Raw genomic sequence first — 22808 nt, forward strand, 5'->3', positions numbered from 1 at the left:
GAGTACACACATTTCAGCAACAATTTTATGTTATCTTCTGTAGGGACAATACTATAGAAATGAAAGTTGGATACACTGTACAGTTGCTGTCAGAAGTGTACATACATGGTAGATCAGGGGTGTCCCAAATTTTTTCACCCAGGGCCACATAGTGAAAAATTAAAGAATGCAACGGTCGCTTTGGTATTTTGTAAACTAACCCTAAGTTCTAACTTTTAAGAATGATATATTTTAAGAAAAATCCTAATTTGATCTTTGTGGTATTGGTGAAATGCTACTAAAATGACATTATTTTTTTATTATGAGTTTATTCTTGTAAAATTGAGACCTTTGTTTCATTCCATTACAACTTTTTAATTTTAATATTTTGACTTTATTCTTGGAAAATGTCAGCTTTTTTTTTTTTTTATTTTCCAGCTATTTCAGCTTTCCTCTTGTACATTTTTTTCATAATCATGACTTAATTCCCATAATATTTAGATTTTTTTTATCATAGTATTATATATTTTTCCCCAACCTGTTTTTTAAATTACATTTTAATTTAATTACTTTATTCTCCTGAAATTATGACTTCTTTTCTCTTATTTTTGTGGGGAAATAAGAATCTAATTAATTAATGCTGGCAACAACACAATTTGGAAAGCTGCACATTTGTATGTGGCACAAACATCAATATAAGAACAAAGTAGAATGCAAAGTATGAAACTCTGGACTAATAAAATCAGTGAAATTATAAACACGGCGCATTCAACACATCTCCTCTTGCTTATAATTTTGCCGCATGTACGCTAGCTGTGTGTGACTGAGGTGTGCTATTAGATACCAATTATTAAAGGCCTTACTCCCCCTTCGCAGAACACTACAATCTTTGCAAATTGCATATTTACAATCCAAAAGCGAAACTTGGAAATAATTCCATACTGAGCTAGCAAGCTTGTTGCTTTGAGCACGTGTGGCAATATCATTATCGGCAGAAAAAAACAATACCAATTTGAACCGATATCTTATTTTTATCCGACGATTATTTCGGACATGCCAAATTATGAATAGATACAGTACATATTATTTACTAGTTGTTGTTTACTACACTGTTGTTGTGATCACATTGGCTCTATCCGGTTGCTGCTAAATAGACGTACTGGGACGGAGTGCCAATATCGGAGATTGGACATGCAGGCCGATATATAATCCAATATTGTTTGGTTTTTTTTGCCCTATAAATGATATCAATATCAGATTGGGACATCTCTATTATACACTTATCCTTTACTAAGTTATCTCTATTATTAGTATTAAAGTTACTCTTTTTTTCCCAATTTTGCTGCTGTTTTTTTTCCAAATACACTAAGTCCCCAACCAACGAACACAATTGGTTCTAGATGACCGTTCTTAAATCGAATTGTTCTTAAGTCGGGGAAAAGGTAATATTACCAATGATATATGTACTACATGTACATGTATACATATACAGTATATGCGTATGTATGTAAATATGAGTTTGGATGCAGTAGTAATATTAAACGAGGATAATTATTGAAAAAAACAATAATAAAAATGATAGAATAATATGTAATGATAAATGTTATTTACCTTTGAAGAGGAGTGGTCGAGCATACGTCGTGGTGGAGTTGGAGATATTGAGAAAAAGGACAAATCGTCGTCGTCGTTAGACTCTTCTAAAAGAGGTAGTGTTCTGTGGGTGGTGTAGAATTAAGCAGGCCTATTAACTCTTCATAAACTTTAATCACACGCTCTGTCCGGGTTGTATCATACAGCTACAATTTAGCTTTCCATTTAGCTTTCTCTCCCCAGCGGCTTCCTGTACCTGTTGGTCCCATTAGCAGTGTCACAGTGCCCTCTACTGGTCAAGCATGTAGGCTTATAAATAATGGAGTTACAGTACTATAAGGCAAAATACATGAAAAAATAGACTAGTCGGCTTGTGTTCGTGTCTCCGAAAGTTCGCATGTCGGATTTTCGTAAGTTGGGGACCTAGTGTATTTCAACTTTCTTCTGAAATAATCTTTGTACATTTCTTTTGATAATATTATGACTTTATTCCCATAATATTTTGACCTTTTCCCCGAGCTCATTTTCCAAAAAAACAACTTGTTCTGTTGTGTTTCTCATAATAGTATTACTTTTAATTTTTTTTTGTTTTTTGTTAATATTTCAACTCTATACTGCTAAAATGACATTATTTCTCTTCATAATATTACAAGTTTATTCTTGAAAATTGTGACATTTTTCTTGTTAGAATACGACTTTTTTCTCTTAGTACTTTGACTGTAAATTTACAGGCAATTTTACTGTAAATTTTTGTCTTGTCATTAGGACTTTATCTCATCATATTTTGACTTTATTCTTGTAACATTATAACTTTTTCCGCAACAACATTTTCTTGTTTTTTTTCTCATAATATTACAACTTAAACATTTTTTTTAATATTTCAACTGCTGCTGAAATTACGTTCTCATAACATTACCACATTTTCTCATAATTAAAAAAAAAGTATGTTTATTTTTGTGTATTTAATTGTATTTAATATTTCAACTCTATGCTACGAGTATTACATTATTTTTCCTCATAATATAAAGTTTATTCACTTTTTATTCACAATTTTAACCTTTTTTCTCGTTATATTACTACTTTTTTCTTTTTAATATTTTGACTTTATTCTTGTAAAATTACTGCGAAGTTCTCCTGTTTTGCTGCTGTGTTTTTTGTTTGTTTTGTTAATAAGTTAATCATTTTTAGAATGGGCCCCTGGCCAATAAAAAAACTCCCAAAGGCTGCCACTGGTCCCTGGGTCACACTTTGGACACCCCTGCTGTACCCTGTATTTCCCAAAAGCTCAAGCAGACGGCCACTATACATTGATTTGTGGTTGCTTCGTTGAGTGGAATTTGTCCTTGTTGCACTGTTGTTTTTCTTTAATGTGTGAGGAGCATGATTTGTGGACCTACTCCTTATACTGCCTTCAGATAACTTGAATAGATAACTTCATTGGTCCCTCCAGGAACAGTTCTGGCGTTCCGTGCTCTTCCACAACCACTACAACTTCCTGTCGTCCAGCGGTTACGAAGTGGACGAGGATGGACAGAGTCAGTCGCAGAAAGAACAGCAGGAGCTGCTCATGAAGATGTTTGCAGTCAGTATAGAAACCTTGCTAATGGTTGATATTCTGCCATGGCTGGCGATTTTCCCAATAATCATTTTAATTTTATTTTTGTAGTTGTCGTGTAAGCTGGAGCGAGAGTTTCGCTGTGTGGAGCTGGCGGAGCTCATGACTCAAAACGTGGTGACACTGGCCATTCGATATGCGTCCAGATCCAAACGCATGGTCCTCGCACAGCGGCTCAGCGAGATTGCTCTTGAAAAAGCCGGTCAGAATCAAGATGACGAAGAGGAGGATGCGACGGAATACAACGACATCAGGCGGACTCCATCTGGGTAACGGCAAAATATGTTTGAACTAGAAAAGCACTCGGAGGGCTCAGACCTAATCCAAGCACCACAGTTCCCCCCCATATTGTGATTTAAACCACAAATATTCGTCATATTATTTATTTTATCTACATGTTTGGATTCCTTGACCATGAAAACATACCATTAGCGATTGGATACATAATGATATCAGTATTAGTTCAGTAGTTATTCAACAAAAATCAATTTTGCGTAATTTTCTTCTGGATCTACTGTAGCTTTGGAGCACACTCCAGATTCTACAGTGTCTTGGCTATATATAATGCTGTTTGTTGCATGTTTATAGCTTCATTTGTTGTCTTCCTATGATGAAAATTCCAAAGGTCCCCTATTTTTTCATATTCTGGATCAGTCTGATATTTTGTACAACCTGTTGGAAACTTGTTTTTTTTTCCCCACCAAGTGCTCTGACCGTTTTATGTGGAGTTATATGCACAAATGCCGAAAATGGTCCTATCTCTCAATGTTAAAGAATCCTTTAAAAAAAATTCCTGGATCCAGACAGTGAACCGCCTGACCGCCAACATTTAATCAGTTCTTCCATTTCCGACAATTCTTGAAAATTTAATTCAAATCCATTCAGAACTTTTCAAGTTATTTTGAACACAAACTAACAAATAAACGCCGGCAAAAACATAACCTCCTTGGCGGAGATGATAAAATCTGGCCGAGTCATAGTGGATCAGTGGAACCCACTTAAAGACTGAATTATGCTCCTGCGCCACCAGCTGGCTCTGCCCTCTCCAAACCCTCGGCAGAGCTTGACGTGCATCTTCAAATAATTGTAACCTTGCATCAATGGCAATGCTGAACAAAGAACTGTGATTGGTCATCTTTTTTTTCGCACATAATTTCTGTGTTTTCCCTCTCGTAAATGTGCCAAAAGAGCTGCCATAATATAATAATTATGAGAAATATGGACACCTGTATAATACTGCACAATCTAGGTACAGTTACAGAGTTGCAAAGTGCTCTTTTTAAGTTTTATTGCCAACAGTGGAGCAGTTCCAACACAGCTCGCTTGTGCACACACACACACAAACACACAGTCTCTTCCTCTCCACACTTGCAACAACCCACCAGGAACATTCACAGCCAGGTGCATTCTTGATGAATATCAGAATTCATCAAGGTTACAACACATTAGTTTTGTGTGGATGTGGCCTGTTGCAATTGTTCTCCGGAAGCTAGCGAGTCAAAAAGAAAAGAGAGTTGTGGTTGCTCACTCTCGGGAAAACGCTTCCCCCACTGGCATTTAGTGGAGAATTGCACGTAAAGCGCTCGCCCCAAGCTGGAGAGTTGTAAATGAATCACGATGCCGTCAGAAGGGCCAGCGTAGTGATAGATAGCATAATTCAGCCTTAAGTTGGTACCGCTTATGTTGACTACCCGTCTTAGTCAACCAAGTCTCAGTATCAAATATCACATAAACACACAAGAATCAAATACGAATATGCACAAATGGAAGCAAACGTCAAGAAACTCTCCTAGGTTGAAAAATCCTTTATTATTGCTCATATTGACCTTATGTCTGTGGCCAAAGCCACATGTCAATGTGCAAGAAATGGCTAGTTTTCATGATGTCGACATCGGTCAGCCAGTTTGAGGGGTGTCAACATAAATGGGTTCCACTGTGTTTACATCGAGATGTTTTATACTTGACTGACAGGTATGACCAGACCGAGGTCAAAGAAAAACATTACAACAGACAAGAGGGTGAACCTGGCCAAGAGCCCGAGGAACACGAGGACCAACAGGAAACGGAAGCTGAGGATGAAGCAGATGGCCCAAAACGTCAGTCAATGCTAACCTTTATGTTCTCAGTTGATCCTCCAAGGTACAATGCTTATTATGACTTGTGTCTGGCACTGAAGGTCTGAACCCGTTTGCCAAAGGGCAAGGATCACCTTCAAAGCAGGCCACTCCACCCCGTAAGTTACCTCTGCTTCATTTAACGCGTCTTACTATCTTCACCTGTAATGACTGATAAAAATACTGCATGAGGAAAGAAGAATTGTAGCAGGGCAGCGCAATTGAACTACAGTAAGCCCTCACGCTTCGAATATTTTTTGCCTAAATGAAGCATGACAATGTCTAAATGAACTAAAATACATATACAGGTATAAGGAAGATGTTGTGATGATATGTATTATTCCACACTGGTCACTAGGTGTCAGTAATGTTACATTTATGAGACAATCGCCAGAAGTACTGTCCTGAACAGGAAGTGGGGAAAAAAGGACAATAATAAGGAGCTCTCCCAATGCTAACATGTGAGTCTATATTATGTCTTATTTATGCCTTATATGTCCTGTTTTCTCTTATGTCTATTATATTGGGTAATACGAGTGTAGAGGTGATTATACTGTAGGGGTGTTATTTCATGTCTAGGGAGCTCTACTGTTAAAAGCTGTATTTTAGATGGTCGTAAACTAGTTTTCTATGCTCGTACAAGGAAAATATTTGTATTTGTGAACAAGTGAGGACTGTAATGGCTATTTTCAGTTATGTCGACAACGGCTTATGTTGATGTGAGTCAGCCAGTCTGAGGGATGTCAACTTAAACCAGTACTTCTCAAATAGTGGGGCGGGCCCCCCTGTGGGGGTGGCGGTGAACTGTCGGGGGGAGGGGGCGTTAGGGGCAGGGAGTGCTTTCAATGTTACTGCATGGGGGCATGATAGAAAATTATCGGGAATCACTGACTTAAACGCATTCCTCTGTACAAGCTGAATAGTATAATGGGAATTGAATTAGGGCACCACCCTGAAACAGGTAAATAGCCAATTTTCTGACTTGCTCAATATCAGTGTCATAAACCTGTGCTTAACTACATTTTACATTATTATTAGTAGTAAAATTGATGACAAAAACACAACTTCCAACGGTAATGGGAATGGTGGAGATCTTTTACACAGCAAGATAATGGAAGGGAACACAACGTTTGTATTCAGGCGTATTCAAGGCAATTATGAATACTGAAACTCAATAGAGAGCAAACATATTTAATGATGGACTATATTTTTGTATTTTAATGATGCATGTTATCTCTCAATTGTGTTTTCCAGCTGCTAAGCTTGGCCGTTCCAACCCTTTCAAGGTGAGCTTTGTAGATATTACAGACCAGGGATGCCCAAACTTTTTCCACAGAGACCCGCATACAGAAAAATCAAAGGATGCTTAGAGACACTTTTGATATTTTAATATATTTTTTAATTTTATAAAAAGGCTTTAAAGAAAAACATATTTAACGTCAAAGCTTTGTTATTTTGCTTTTATGCTGTATTTTTCTCTTTTTTTTTGTGTGTGTGTGTTTAATTTTATTTCTACAATGTACCGCATGTCATACCCCCGTTATAAACCATCTTCCTGCGTATGTATGTGAACATGATCTAAACTGAGACCGTTTCATACAGGTTCTATGTTCAGGGAAGTCCTCTTCTGTTTCCGGGCAGCCTCGTGTGGCAAACATCCTGGACAACATGACGTCCAACAGGAAGTCAGCTCCACTCAGCGCAACTGCAGGGAAGTCAAACAAAAGCCCTGTCCTCAAACCACTCCCCCCGCGGCCAAAGACAAAGGTACTTTTCAGGCACCAATAGAGAACCTCCTTATAAAAGTAGCATTAAATATTTGTCTTAAAACATCCAACAAGTACCATTACAGAATTTTGTGCAGGGCTGTCCAAACCTTTTCCAGCGAGGGCCACATACTTTGTAATATTTTGTAATATGCAAAGAAAATGTAGGTGACAAAGCATATTTTTAGTAGGGATGCTCCAATCATGGTTTTATGCTGCTGATACTGATACCGATCATCCATAAATGAAATCGACCAATACCAATACTTTTACAAAATGAAAATGGCCAAGAGCTACTCATTTTTGTAACATTTATTTTCATAGCTTATTTCAACCCCAAACAAACCGAAAATGGTTGTTTTACCTGTAAATTAACAAAAAGCTGGTATCCTAATTATTAGTATGAACTTCGCTCTTTGCTCTTTTTCCCCCATTTTTGCTGGGGTTTTTTTAAATTTTCCAAATATTTCAACTTTCTTCTAGTAAATGTTCTTCTTGTAATTATTACTTTATTCATAATATTTTGACTTTATTCCCGTAATATTATGAATTTTTCCCTAACGTAATTAAAAAAAAATTGCAACTTTATTCTTTGTTTTGTTTGTTTCTCAAAATATTAAAACTTTTTTTTAAATAATGTATTTTTTCTTTAATGTTTTAACTCTCCTAATATTACAAGTTTATTCTTGTAAAATTCATTTATTTCCATTATCATCTGGCTTTTTCTCATAGTTGTTTTGTCTCATATTATTACAACTTAAAAAAAGTCTTTTTTTTTATTTTATTATTTCAACTTTATGCTACTAAAATGACATTTTTCCTCATATTTTTTCCCGTTGTACTCATAAAATTCCAACTTTTTTGTTAATATTTTGACTTTATTCTTTTAAATTGCAACTTTTCCATTTTTGCTTTGTATTTTTTAGCTTTTGTTTTCTTGTTAAATTATATTTGTAGCATGTGCCACGGGCCGATAAAAAAACAGCCGTGGTCTGTGCTTTCGACACCTGATTTTGTGGTCTCCTCGTTAATTAATTGTCATAATTGGGGCCGGCAGTAGCTCAGTCTGTAAGGACTTGGTCTTTGGAAACAACAGCAAAAATGAACCAGCTGCATCCTGACGTTTTTTTAAAAAAAAAGACCCCGAAACCCACCCAGCCTCAGCTCAGTGGCACAGGCAGTGTTTGTGCTCCCCGTCATCTCTCCTCCATAATATATACAGCATATTATACAATACATTGAATTTCCCTTAATAGTCTTGTAATTTGCAGTGGCAGGCGGTGCATTTGGTACGTGGGCCTTCAGTGGGAACTTAAGCAACCCAATCCACCTCTTTATTACCACTACTATCACGTCACGATTATACAAACCATTAATAATATACAAAAATGTAATATATAATATATATATTATGTAAATATAATACACAATACGGAATTGGAGATGAATACCTATTACTAAAGCAAGTAACCCAGCTAACCCTTTATCATCAAATACATTATCTCTAAACAACTTCAAACCTCTACACTACAACATCATCTGGAGCAGTTCAGAGTCAGTACATATCTAATAACATGACAAAGACATCAAAAATGATGTAAAAACATATAACACGCACAGAACAATTAACAACACGGTGTCTTCTTTCTTCAATTCAGCAATGTGCTGTTAATGTGCCGATGCATTCAAGCGCATTGTGTAACTCTGAGTGCAAGGCATAGGCTTTCAGACATCATTTTCAGACCGTGTTTAAGTGACAAGGGGCAGCAGTACTGATTTTGAAGGCCCTGGGCAGATTACATTGACATGGCAACACATAGAAGCTGAAATCTATAATTAAAAAAAAAAAAATACAAACATACATGTACATTACTGGAAGCAGTGCAGCCGAGAGACATGCTACTAAATGACGATAATAGACTATTGGGAATAAAGATATACAATTTAATGGAACAAATGCTAGAACTGAAGTTATAAATATAGGCCCTGCAAAATAACAATGCCTTTTTTTTTATATGAAAATAATATTGCTTCTTATGTGAGATGTCATGTTATAGTCAATATCGAAGACAAAATAAAAGGAAAGAGGGGGAGGAAAAACCCAACATGTGCAATCATTGCTGCTTGTTTTCCTTTCAGGCACAATCTACTCTGCTGCAGATGACCGGTGCAAAGGCAGCCAGTAAGAAGACTCGGGAGAGCTTGGAGACCATTGCAGATAAACAGAAGCAGCCTGACCTGGCGACAGCTCCCTCACCGACTGACAAGTCCGAAATTAAAAGGTACAAGATATAAATAGCATGTGTTTCGGTTAACGTCGAAAACTTACACCAACTTTTTGTCTCGGTTTGCCTACATTTTCTGGTACAATATGTTAGCATCCTGTTAGCGTGCTACTGCATGGAAACAGGAAGCGGAAGTCAGCAAGGACTTGATGTGATGAAACACTACTGAATTCAAGAAATAACTCATGGCAAAGGTCTTTGTTCAGGACTTGTCTTGAAGGAGGGGCTTTTTTTACATTATTTCTTATGGGAGGAAATTGATTCAGTTAGAGGACCTTTTGAAATACATTAATGATGATAACCAAGGTTCCACACTACAGTGTGACTAATGCAGCTAATTTTTTACTTTGAATGCAAAACACACTTTTTAACCTCAAATGACCCTCCAATACAAACACACACTCAACCAGGGGAATGTTCAGATAAGACTAAACAGACAAGAGTCAGCGCTGACATACTCGATACACACAGAGAGAGCCTCTTTGACTTCAGATAAGCGATTTTATCTTAATGTATACAGTATTGTTTGTCCCTAATGTATGCTGATTATATATTACAAAAATAATGAACCAATTTCATGACACATTGCGTCGGTTCTCAAGCATCATCATGGAATGAGTCAGCGACCATTTGAAGGAGTTTTGAATGGCTGTCATAGGGGCGCTGTAGTCACGTCGTTCCACCAGCAACAGTGGTCGGAAGGGGGCCCAAGACCTTGCTCTATGTGCTTGGCCCTGCGAGAGCCCCAGATTTCACCGTGTGTGATTTTTTTTTTTTTTTTTTTCCTTGTGGGGATATGGAAAAGACCTTGTTTATATTCCACTGCTACCCACTAACCACAATGACCTTAAACATTGAATAACAACAGCGACAACAACTCAGTGGATAGTGCTATGCTAATACACGTCTGAGAGAAATTCTCTTATCGCATGGATGTTCCCCGTGCTGCAGGTGACGGGCACATTAACACTTTTAAGACATGAAATAAAACTTGATTGTGAGTAGAATACTTGTGACTTGGCTGGAGATTTCCATTGCTTTTCCTTAATGTAATATTGCGCAGTGAAATTGATTAATTCTTTTTGAGTAACCCTGTATATGGTCAGGATGCTCCGATCAATCAGCCACCAATCAGTATCGTCCAGTTTCAGTGCAAAAAGTACGTGATCGGAATACGCCAACCAATGCCTTTTATGTGATTTGTAAGAGTGATGTAACGTTTGCATCATGCAACGCATGCCTTGAAAAAATATCCCGCGTTGGGTGCATTTAATATGACATTTGAAGAACAACCACTTGGCGGAATATGGTGCGTTTTCGAGGCTCACAGCAGAGAATTAAAAGAAGGCAGTCAAACACCAGCGTATGCAGCAAACACTGGGTAACATTCGCCTGTACAAGCACAGACGTAGCACTGCCAGAGCTTCACCAGATAGTGTAGTCTCACATCGAAAGTCTCCTTAAAGAAGGCATCTCATCCTCAGTAAGTTATTAGTCATTATAAAATAATTTAAAAAATGTACATCTGTGTAGGCTCTCAGTCGTACAGGAGTTGTCCATCGAGGAAAAGGCTTCTTGAGACGTCATCTGTACTTCTGTGAAGAAGGTGTCGGACGTTTCGCTCCTCATCCGAAGAGCTTTGTCAGCGAACTAATAAGTGCTGGTATCTTAGGCCTTAAATACAGTAAGAGTGGGCGGAATTGGTGTGCCAACACCCTCCTCCTATTGGTTCCTTACACTAAGCCTGGGCGGAGTAGTGGTATAATCCTATCCTGCTATTAACACCTCCGATAAAAGGGAAGTGTCGCTCCCTGAATTGGGTATGAACGACTCTGATACTGGCTCGTTAGCATCTATTGTTCTGGCTCGGCCCTGGCTTCACCTCATTTGCAAGACTAAGAGCTGTGGGTTTTGGTCTCAGTAACCTGCTGAACACAGGGTCCAAATTAAACCTCAAACCACCATTCCGATTCAATGATGGGTTCTGTTGTTTGACAAAAATAGCTTCCTTTACTCCTCTTTCAAACCATCTGTTTTCTTTGGCCAAAATCTTTACCTCGCTGTCCTCAAAAGAGTGATTGGTAGCTTTAAGGTGTAGATGTACTGCTGATTGAGGACCACTAGAATTGTCCCTGCGATGTTGATAAAGCCTTTTTTGGAGCATTTGCTTAGTTTCCCCAATGTAGTGCTCTTTGCATTCCTCATCTTTACAGTGGATGGAATAGACCACATTGCTTTGTTTCTGGTTTGGAGCCTTGTCTTTAGGATGCACTAATTTTTGTCTCAGGGTATTTACTGGTTTGAAATAGGTAGGAATTTTGTGTTGCCATAAGATCCTCTGGAGTTTTTCGGAGACCCCCGCTACATAAGGGACTACCACTCCTCTCCTTTTTGCTTCTGTGGGCTTTTGGGTTTCTTTCCCTACTCTCTTCTTTTGACATTTGTTAAAAGCCCATCGCGGGTACCCACAGGTTGAGAGCGCTCTCTGGACATGTTGTGTCTCCCTTTTCTTTCCCTCAGCACTAGTTGGTATTTGTTCCGCTCTATGTTGGAGGGTCCTAATAACCCCTAGTTTATGTTGTAGTGGATGGTTCGATTCAAAAAGCAGGTATTGGTCAGTGTGTGTGGCCTTTCTAAAGACCTCTGTAAGTAGCTGTCTGTCCTCTCCTATAATTACCTTGCAGTCTAAGAAGGCTAGTTGGTTTTCTTTAGTGTCCTCGCGAGTAAATTTGATATTGGTGTCCACCGCATTGATGTGATCTGTGAAAGACTGAATTTCTTGTTTTTTGATTATGACAAAGGTGTCATCCACGTATCTAAACCAGTGCCTTGGTTTTGTCCCTGAGAAGGATGTGAGAGCCTGTTTCTCCATCTCTTCCATGTACAGATTCGCCACTATGGGTGAGACTGGTGAGCCCATAGCACAACCATGGATTTGTCTGTAAAATTTCCCTCTAAACTGAAAATATGTAGTGTTAAGGCAAATTTCCAGTAATTGGCAGATGTGGTCAGCACTAAGTTTTGTTCTCCGATGCAGAGTTGAGTCCTCGAGCAGTCTCTTCCTCACCACCGAGACTGCTGCTGAGGTGGGGACAGATGTGAAAAGTGAAGTCACATCATAAGACACCAAAGTTTCCTCTGGCTCCAATCTGAGGTCTTTGATGCTCGCCACAAACCCTTTTGTGTTCTCTATATGATGATCAGTGTTGCCTACCAATGGGGATAAGACTGTTTTTACATATTTCGCTACATTGTACGTGGTAGAGTCAATGCTACAGACAATGGGTCTGAGGGGAAACCCTTCCTTGTGAATTTTTGGAAGGCCATAGATACAATACCAATACCAATACCAATACCCACTCTTACTGTATTTAAGGCCTAGGCTACCAGCAGTTATTAGTTCGCTGACGAAGCTCTTCGGATGAGGAGCGAAACGTCCGACACCTTCTTCACAGAAGTACAGATGACGTCTCAAGAAGTCTTTTCCTCGATAAAAAAATGTACAGTTAAGCCATGAGTGAATCGGCATAAAACCCTGATCGGAGCATCCCTAGTACAGTATATGTGTATCTGATGAGTACTTATATTTTACCAGATCTTATTAGGAGATGTTCTACTTTGGCCAGAATATTAACTAAATATCGCTCCTTTTTTTCCCAGCCCTGCAAATATACTACTCAACTGAGCCAGACTTGTTTCATTAATCTGCCTTCAGTCGAGCAACCACCCTTACAATGTTTCGACAATAATACAATGTTCTCAATACACATGCACACACCGCAGATTTCATCATGCAGTTCCAAACCGATTTGCGGGTCCAACCTGCTTACGTCTTTATCGTCTAGACTGAGGCATTTATATGCCGTAGCCTTCTCACGTAGGCTACGGACTAATATACTCCTGATCTGAATTTTGAGACCAGTTGAAAGAATTTACATGCAGTGTTTGAGCTTAAGGAGGTTGGAAGTGGAGTTTCAAAATACAAAAAGAAGAAATGGGAGTGAGGCAAAAAAAATTGAATAAGCAAACAACCATTAAATTGAAATAGTTCACCTCAAATATTGGTTTGGGTGTGCTTGATGCCAGAATTTCCAGGAAGCTAGTGGGAATGTACGGACTGTATCTACTGTCTGGAACTGATCTCCATTTTTGTAAACGTACCTTGCCATCCATCCCCATACGTTCTCAATTGGATTTAGGTCAGGGGAACACGCAGGATGGTCCAAACGAGTGAGCTTATTCCTTTGGAAGAAGTCCTTTGTCATGCAGGCATTGTAAACTGCACCGTTGTCCTGTGGAACAAGCCAGTTGTTACCACGCAGACGAAGGCTTTCAGACATGAGGGATGCCCCCTGCAAAATCTCCATATAACCGGGTGCCATTTGACGCCCCTGCACAACCTGAAGCTCCATTGTTGTAAAAGCAGCCCAGATCATGATGGTGCCCCCTCCACTGTGCCGTGAGGAACACATCTCAGGTGGGATCTCCTTGTCGTGCCGGTAACGTTGGAAGCCATCGAGACCGTCAAGGTTTCATTTTTTCTCATCAGAAAATAAAACTTTCTTCCACCTTTGAATGTCCCATGTTTGGTGCTCTCGTGCAAATTCCAAACAAGACGTTTTTTCTTCTGGAGGCTCTTTTCTCGCAGATGCTGTCTGATGGTTATTGGACTGCACTCGGCACCAGTAACAACCTTCATTTGGGCGAGGATGGTCTTGTGTCTTGATGGACAGCCAATCAGCTCCTTCGGCTGGCATTTTTTGGAGTCTACCACTTGACTTTTTTGTTTCATAACCGTCAGGATCTTTGAAGAAGTTTGAAATGACTGCCTTAGTGCATCAGCAGCAATGGCGCGCTGCGAGGGGCCTTGTTTGTTCAGCTCGAAAATCCCACCGCGTTCAAAGAGAGAAAGCTTTTTTGCTTTTGCCATCAAGAGATCGTGACAGTGTGACACAAAATCACATTCAGGCCACATTTTTGTCAGCGCGATTTCTTTGCAATAAATTGTTTACTTAAAACATGTTTTGTCTTTTTAAGATCCAACAGTGCAAAATGTAAATCTTTGCAATTTTTCAATCTGTATTTAATTTTAATTAAAGAAAAAACAAGCAAGCAAGACATCAGTAAACAACAATAAAGGAGTGAATTATGCATAATTTATTGCTCGCTGAGTGATAATCCTTTCAGGTCTATCCAGGTACACTCCTCATCAAAACTTAAATACAGGTTGACAAATTGCAAAGATTAACATTAAATAAATTATGCATAATTCACTCCTTTATTGTTGTTTACTGATGTCTTGTTTGCTTGTTTTTTTCTTTAATTAAAATTAAAGTCAGTACCAATCTAAGAGTGAGATTAATGTAAGAGGTATCATCCTGTCTTTTAGTGCTTATTCACTGAGCTTCATGTTGCAGAAACACACTTGCAGAAAGGTGGGAGGGTCTTCTTCTCACTTGAGTCTTTTGTTGACTATCAGACCTAAAACAGGCTTTCAGCTGTGGTCGGAGGAGAACCGGAAGAACATCATAGCAGACCACCCTGATCTGGAGGAGACGGACATCATCAAGGAGGCAATGGGGCGCTTCAGGAGTCTGTCAGCTGAGGAGCGGCTGGTATGAAACACAAAATATTGATTTGATGAAGGATAACTTGATATTTTCTTGCTTGAATCTCATGGTTTTAGCTAACTTTGTTACCAGCTGATACCTACTGCATCCTCTCCAAAAGCATTAAATGCATATCGAATTAGAGAAAGTGTGGAAAGTAAGTCTCTGATCGATTTCATTATGTGATTTTGTTTGCCAACTTACAGTATAAACATTTCAACAGACCAGAATTTTTACGGTAGATTTACTGTGCCAGAGAGACAGAATGTAAGAGAAAAATTGTATAATTCGCTGTCGGAAAGAGGAGGAGTCAAAAAGTGAGTTTAAAAAAAAAAAAAAAAGCAAAACAAATATGTTTAGATATACAAATGAGCTTTCTTCTGTCGCTTCTTTTTGTTGTTGATTTTTTTAGCATTACAAGCGAGTCAGCTGTGAGTGCTTTACCCCAGAAACTGCTGGTTGAGAAGAGCAATACAGTAATTCCTTGTTTGTCCTGGTTAATTGGTTCCAGACCCGACCGTCTTAAGCGAATTTCTGCAAAGTTAGAGCATAGAAAACGTGTTTATGACCTTCTAGATACAGTTTTTAACATTATTAGAGCCCTCTAGACATGAAGTAACACCTCGATAGACAGCATTGGGAAAGTTCCTTGTTTTTTTTCCCCCAACTTCCTGTTCTGTACATTACTTACTGCGGTGGCTATTGTCTCGTCATTGTAACATTACTGACACCTAGTGACCAGAGTAGAATATTACACAATACATGCCGCTCGTTGAAAAGAGCGATACATACATATGTTATGACACCCCGCACGACTATTTGTGGTAGAAGCATTCTGCTTTAGGGATATTTCTCTGACCAAAATCCCTCCTGAGATGTGTGCACTTTGTTTTTCCGGCAAGTGCCAAGCCTTGTTTTGCTTTGGGATCAAATACTTATTTCCCTCAATCAAATACAAATTCATTTACAACCTTTATTTAGGTTTTTTTAATGTATTTTTTTGTTGGTACACTATACCGTAGCAAAACATTCTGGACTGTGCATGTGTTTGTAAGTGGCCAACTTACAAGGGATGAAATAGTGTATTAGCACTGGCAGACATAAATGGGTGTTTGGCGCACTAACCTGATCCTGACCCTGCATTCATCAAGCTTCTCAGCAGGCAGCTGGATGACGTGCTACTGGATGGGGAGAACATGGATGTGAATTGGTGGGTAGGGGAGGGGGCACTTGTTGCCTGGAAACCCTGTTGCCTGCGCTATGGGCAGCGAGGGCACAAAGCACTGATCTCGTGATAACACTGCGAAACAGTGACGCCGACAGACTCAAATGATTTTCTGTTCAAGTCAGATTAGAATCTCTTTTTCATGACGGATTCCAGCTACTTCCCCTTACACTCAACGAACCGGTTTCACAATTGAATCTGTGTATTGTTTGTTTATTGGGGGCACTGCCGTGTTGTCCCATAGCCACAGTTTCTTCTGTGTGGTATATTTAACATCTAAAAATAGTATTAGTAGTACAGTGGTATCTCTGTTTTTCATATTAATCCGTTCCAAATGGTGCAAAAACCCAAACAATGTTTCCCATCGGAAAGGATGTAAATCCAATGAATCCTGATACCCAAAACATGTTGCTTTGAATGCTTCCTGTTTAATACATGAACTGAAATCAATGAATAGTTTGTAAGCTTCGATGTTTGGCCGTACAACAACCCAGACAGCGTAGGAAAACCCAGATATGTTTTGGACAAGATTTTTTGCCGAAAACCAAACACGAGAATGGTACGTGTGGCTGGATGACTCGCTGTGTTTTAGGTAAATCACCAGGCTTACTAGAGCACTTGTGATTTATGAGCTGACTAGACTTGATCAGTAAGCTTCCGGAGAACAGTGCAGTAAGACCTGCTTCTCTTTCTGTTAGGGTTTTTTTGTTTGTTTGTTTGTTTGTTTGTTTTGTCTGGTAGGGCTTAGCTCTCCACATTGGTTTCCAGACATGCATGCTCTTTGCACTTTTTCATTTCAATACATGCAGTGTCATTCCCCCCCACCCCACCACCCTCTTTTTGCCACCCATGCCACCCTTTGATTCGCCTAATTTGGAACTCTCGTAAGCAGGGACACCTGAATTAGTTTCATCGTAATATTACGACTTTTTTAAAAAAACTATTTTCTTTAATATTTCAACTCTGTGCTACTAAAATGATTTTTCCTCATACTATTACGAGTCCCTGCGACCCTAATTAGTATAAGCGGCACAGAAAATTGATGGATGGAAATTTTTTTTTACTAGTGTTTTTTATGTTCCAAATACTTTTTTTTTTTATAATCCTCCTAAATTTGTCTTCTTGTCATATTTTGACTTTATTCCCATACTATTATAAATTTTTCCCCAACCTAATTTTCGAAAAATTACAACTTTATTTTGTTTTGTTTCTCATAATATTACGACTTTTAAAATAATCACATATTTTTTCTTCACTTTTTCAACTCTTTGCTACTAAATTGGTATTATTTTTCCTTTTGATACTACAAGCTTATTCATCTAAAATTGCGACTTTTTTCTTTCTTTTTTCTCTTGCTGTTTTGATTGAAGTTTTTCCACAACCTATTTTTCCAAAAATTACAACTTTATTTGTTTTTTTTTTTCATATCACAAATTTTTTATTATTATTATTATATATTTTTTTACTTTATGCTACTAAAATAACATTATTTTTCCCTAGAATATTTTGACTTTGTCTTTGTAAAATTACTTTTAGCTTTCTTGTTAAATTATATTTTTAGAATGCGCTGCAGGCCAATAAAAAAACAGCTGCGGGCTGCAAATGGCCCCCGGGCAGCACTTTGGACACCCCTGTCATAGACGGTTTCTGTTTCCATGCAAACAAAGATATTATAGTAGGATGTGCACTGTATTGTACACAAACCGCTCATTTTTGACGTTAACCGAAAAACATGCTAAGTGGGGCGTACGCTAACCGAGGTTTCGCTATACTGAGCGTGCCCACATAGATATAAATATGTTTATTAGCATTTAATATTTGGGCTAGGGGGTTTATAGTAGCAGAGTAGGTGAGTGTTGAAGACGTAGAGGTGAAGAGTGTGTGCGGTGCGTGTGCCTTGATGATTCATGCTGGCTGTATTACCTTCAGTGAAGTGCTTCCTTTTGTCTCTGCTCAGAAAGAGAGTGGGGGTTAAATAAAAGCAAGAGGAGAAGAAGAGCCAGCGGGCCAAAAGAGACGCAGTCTGTCAATTGTGATTATACATGACAGGATGCAATTTGCAAGTGCATGCTTGAGCGTTGCCGCGTGTGCCCTAGTCATTGTCTAAGAGCCCGCGTACGACCACATGCATACGTTCCACTTGTGTGGTGTCATAATTAACACGTGTTTGCCCTCTTTCACTCAGTCCTGGACAGAGCGAGCAAAAGGCCTGACTGTCGACGCAACGGACCTGAAGAAGAGGAAGCGAGCAGAGGCAGGAGATGTGGAAAATGAAATTGGGCCAGCAGATGCTGATGAAAAAAATGCCAAGAAGAAGAAAGCATTGGATACTTCCAAGCTTTCTGCATTTGCTTTTCACAAGAACTGATTGGCTTGATGGTTCTGATTCAGTTCTGATTCAAATGAGAAACTGTGTTTAGTCTTCCCAACAAATTGACTGTGTTGATGTCCTCTGGTTCTTAAAAGTCAGTCACCCCCAATGGCTGGCGTTATGAATACTTTGCTTGCGTGCTGCTTTTTATGTTTTTTAATGGTTCAATAAAAAAAAGCAATGTTACGTCCTATTTAATTATTCAGAAGCACCAGAAACTACACCAGTGGTGTCAAAACCTTCTTCCAGCGAGGGTCACATAGTGAAAAATAAAAGGATGCAAGGGCCACTTTGGTGTTTTGTCAAGCAGGGGTCACCAACCCGTCCATTGCGAGCCACTAGTCGATCTTGCTACCTCAAAATTAAGGCTCAAATATAACTCCATAGACCTGCACCTCCAAAAAACGCTGCTCGTTAGGACTGACTTGTAACGTAGCCCCTCTGCCCTCAACCACCATCGCTCGCCCACGAAACTGAGCCAACAACCCGAGTTGTAGTTTGCTCATGGAGGCGACGCCGCAAGCCCGACCCTGACGGAGATCCACAAAAGTAGGGGTGCCCGAGGTGCGGCCCGGGGGCCATCTGCGGACCATGGCTCATTTGTCATTGCATCACTTCTTTTCCTTTCGGCTTTTCCCTTCAGGGGTCGCCACAGCGAATCAATTGCCTCCATCTAACCTGATCTTCTGCATCCTCTTCTCTCACACCTTCATGTCCTCTTTCACTACATCCATAAACCTCCTCTTTGGTCTTCCTCTAGGCCACTGCAGAAATGAAATAAATTTTCTAAAAACAGTAAAAATAGAACAAAAGGCACAATGAGAGATAGCTGAAACGTCGACGCCAAGAGCCAATAATAACACAAGGCTTTGTATTTAAAGACAAAGCTTTAAATAGGGGTCACTTTGTAATTTACTTTAAAAATCTTTCTACAAAATAAATATATGTCTGAACAATTTAAATATATATACAATATATATATTTATAATTGTATATATTGTATTATATTTTGGGCTCAAAAAGGTTGGTGATTACTGTTAAGTTATATATATTTCAAGAAAAATGTTGTCATATAGGTGAAAAAGCATATTACTATCAAATTCGCTCTTTTTTCCCATTTTTGCTGTTTTTTTTATCTTCAGAGTATTTCAACATTCTTCATAATCTTCAGGAATTTTCCTCTCTGAATATTTTGACTTTATTCCTGCAATATTTTGACTTATTCTCATATTATAACTTTCCCCAATTTAATTTTCCAAAAATGACAACTTTAATATTTCAACTGTATGCTACTAAACTTTTTCCTCAGAGTTTATTCTCGTAAAATTGCAACATTTTTCCCTCGTTAAAATGTCTTTTTTTCTCTAAATATTTTTGCTATTCTCTTAAAATTACTGCTGATTTTTGTATTTATGCTGGGTTTTTTTCCAACTATTTCAACTCTCTTCTTATAAATTGGGATTCTTATAATTATGACTTTATCCCCTTAATATTTTGACTTCATTCTCGTAACATTAACATAACTTTTTCCGCAACCTAATTTTCCAAAAATTAAACTTTATTCACCATTTTGTTTGTTTCTCATAATATTACAACGTATCAAAAAAATCTTTAATATTTCATTCTATGCTACTACAATTACATTATTTTTCCTAAAAAAATAAAAAAAAACTTTCTTGTTAGATTACAGCTTGTTTTTCTTAATATTTTGACTTTATTCTATTAAAATTACTACTGATTTTTGCTATTTTTGCTGGGTTTTTAAAAAAAGTTTTCTTGTTAAATTATATTTTTAAAATGTGCTTTGAGCCAATTAAAAACATCTACATGCTGCAGTTTTGACACCCTTCCTTGATCTACACTCAGCAAAAATATAAAGCGGCGCTTTTATTTTTGCTAAACTCAAAGATGTCAACCTTTTTTTTGTGTGTACACAAAAGGCCTATCTCTTTCTTAAATATTCACAAATCTGTCTAAATTTGTTTCATTTGCCGAGATAATCCATCCACCAAGTGTATATCAAGCTGCTGTTGAGCCACAATCAAGCTGGCCACAATAAAAGGCCACTCCAGCATGTGCAGTTTAGTTGAGAGTATAATTTTTTTTAAATCATGATTTTCAGTATCGCGTCCCACCATCCTCCCCTTTTTTTAATACTGTGCCAGTGTTTTTCCCGTGCTTTACCTGTCAGTCATAACAATAGGAGTGATCTGTATGCCTTATTGTGAAAAGAAAGACAAAAAAGGGGGAAGATGGGTGACAAGAGGCGATAATAGCAGCTGGTTGGTTTAACCTGGGCACAGAGGGAAGACAAAAACATGAACCAGAAAGAGATAGCAGATAACAAAAAGCAATAACCCCAAATGGCAACCACAATAACAACAGTGCCTACTAGTGGTTGGTTTAAGAGATAGGTACTGATAGAAGAGGGTGGGCAATTAACTGAACGGCAGGTAGTAATCCACAAAACAGCAGATGGACAAAAAAAATGAATAAATGACACTTGGACTAACAGCAGCGCTGGCACTGAGTGCAGAAAGGGTAGTGATGTCCTGTGATTCAGGGAAGAAATGGAAATTACTGATAGCGACAGCCGTGACAGAAAGATAGCAGTACAGATTGGCATGGGTCCCCATGGTGTACATTCAAATCCAGCAACTCTTAATACAGTGGAACCTGTTTATGTTGACCAACACATCAAGTTCTTGTTGAGCTGCATAAGCGAGGCCTGCAGCAGCGCGCCATTGCTGCTGAGATGGGACGCAGTGAGACAGTCATTTGAGACTTCTTCAAACATCCTGTTGGTTATGGAACAAAAGAGTCATGTGGTAGACCCAAAAGAATGTAATCGGACATGAGCCAGAGTATCTGATTGGCTGTCAAGACATGGGACCGTCGTCGGCCGTGTGGAATTTGCACGAGAGCACCAAACATGGGACATTAAAAGGTGGAAGAAAGTTTTATTCTCTGATGAAAAAAAAATGGAACCTTGATGGTCCTGATTTCTTCCAACGTTGCTGGCATGACAAGGAGATCCCACCTGAGATGTCTTCCACAGGGCACAGTGGAGGGGGCGCCATCATGATCTGGGCTGCTTTTTCCGTCAATGGAACAATGGAGCTCCAGGTTGTGCAGGGGCGTCAAACGGCAGATGGCTATGTGGAAATGTTGCAGGGGGCATTCCTCATGACTGAAGGCCCTCGTCTGCGTGGTAATGACGGGCTTTTCCAACAGGACAAATGCCCGCCTGACAAAGGACTTCTTTCAGAGGAATAAGCTCACTCTTTTGGACCATCCTGCATGTTCCCCTGAGGATGGATGGCAAGGGAAGTTTACAAAAATGGACATCAGTTCCAAACAGTGGATGCCCTCCGTGAAGCCATCTTTATCACTTGGAGCAACATTCCCACTAGCCTCCTGGAAACACTAGCATCAAGCATGCCTAAACCAATTTTTGATGTTATGAAGAAGAATGGCGTAGCTACCCATTACTGAGTCCTTTTTGGAACATTTTATTTCTATTTTCTTAACTGTGGCCTTAAACTTTTAATCAGCTGATGAACAGCCTATTTCACTTTAATGCTTGTTTGCAACAAATTGCTTGCTCAAAAATATTTTCGGCGCACTCCCATTTCTTCTGTTTGCATTTTGAAGCTCTACTTAGAAACTCCTTAATATCCAACAGGGCAAAATGTAAATTCTTGCAATTTTCTTTTTGTCAACGTAAAATTGGGTCTTAAATTTTGTACTGTACAATTTTGTAGGTGTGCTGTACATGGTCAACTGCTTATGTCGACATAACATTTTTTGCCAGGCGGCAGTCAACAGACGGAGATAATGTGTATCTCCTATAGCTTAATCTGTGATTCATAAAACCAGTCCTAATTCTATGTTTCCATTTATACGAGAAGGCTAATTGCCTCCTTTCAGCTGTAACTCAGGTGTACCGTACATGAAGAACATGTGAAATTGGTGTCACATGTACTGCTCATCATACGCCATCCACCCATCCAACCATTTTCCTCCGCTTATCTGGGTCCTGGTCGCGGCCAGACTTCCCGGTCCCCGGCCACCTCCTCCAGTACTGTACTTGAAGATGCTTGTAGATATGCTAGGATGGTTTTATATATTTCAAGAAAAAACTGCATCTCAGCCTTGTGATATATTGTAGGTGAAAAAGCTTATTATTAGTATCAACTTCGCTTTTTGCTTTTGTTTTCCATTTTTGCTGTTGTTTTTTTTACATTTTCCAAA

The 22808-nt window shown here is 38.8% G+C and overlaps 1 protein-coding gene across 2 annotated transcripts in view; it reads left to right on the forward strand.

Annotated features, from left to right (window-relative positions):
* wdhd1 (WD repeat and HMG-box DNA binding protein 1) overlaps nucleotides 1-18734 on the forward strand; it is a 40393-nt gene extending 21659 nt beyond the window's left edge. The window contains exons 18-26 of one of the 2 annotated variants that reach the window (XM_054771954.1): nucleotides 3020-3151; nucleotides 3236-3453; nucleotides 5156-5280; nucleotides 5361-5417; nucleotides 6553-6584; nucleotides 6901-7065; nucleotides 9204-9346; nucleotides 14829-14964; nucleotides 18369-18734. In XM_054771954.1, the coding sequence (XP_054627929.1) occupies nucleotides 3020-3151; nucleotides 3236-3453; nucleotides 5156-5280; nucleotides 5361-5417; nucleotides 6553-6584; nucleotides 6901-7065; nucleotides 9204-9346; nucleotides 14829-14964; nucleotides 18369-18551 (1191 nt within the window). In that variant the 3' untranslated portion in view covers nucleotides 18552-18734. Of the gene's footprint in view, nucleotides 1-3019; nucleotides 3152-3235; nucleotides 3454-5155; nucleotides 5281-5360; nucleotides 5418-5656; nucleotides 5760-6552; nucleotides 6585-6900; nucleotides 7066-9203; nucleotides 9347-14828; nucleotides 14965-18368 lie in introns of those variants that run through there. The other variant, XR_008569894.1, reaches the window with a different exon arrangement.
* Nucleotides 18735-22808: the final 4074 nt, after the last annotated feature.

Source organism: Dunckerocampus dactyliophorus, chromosome 3, assembly GCF_027744805.1.
Source record: "Dunckerocampus dactyliophorus isolate RoL2022-P2 chromosome 3, RoL_Ddac_1.1, whole genome shotgun sequence".
Lineage (NCBI taxonomy): Eukaryota > Metazoa > Chordata > Actinopteri > Syngnathiformes > Syngnathidae > Dunckerocampus > Dunckerocampus dactyliophorus.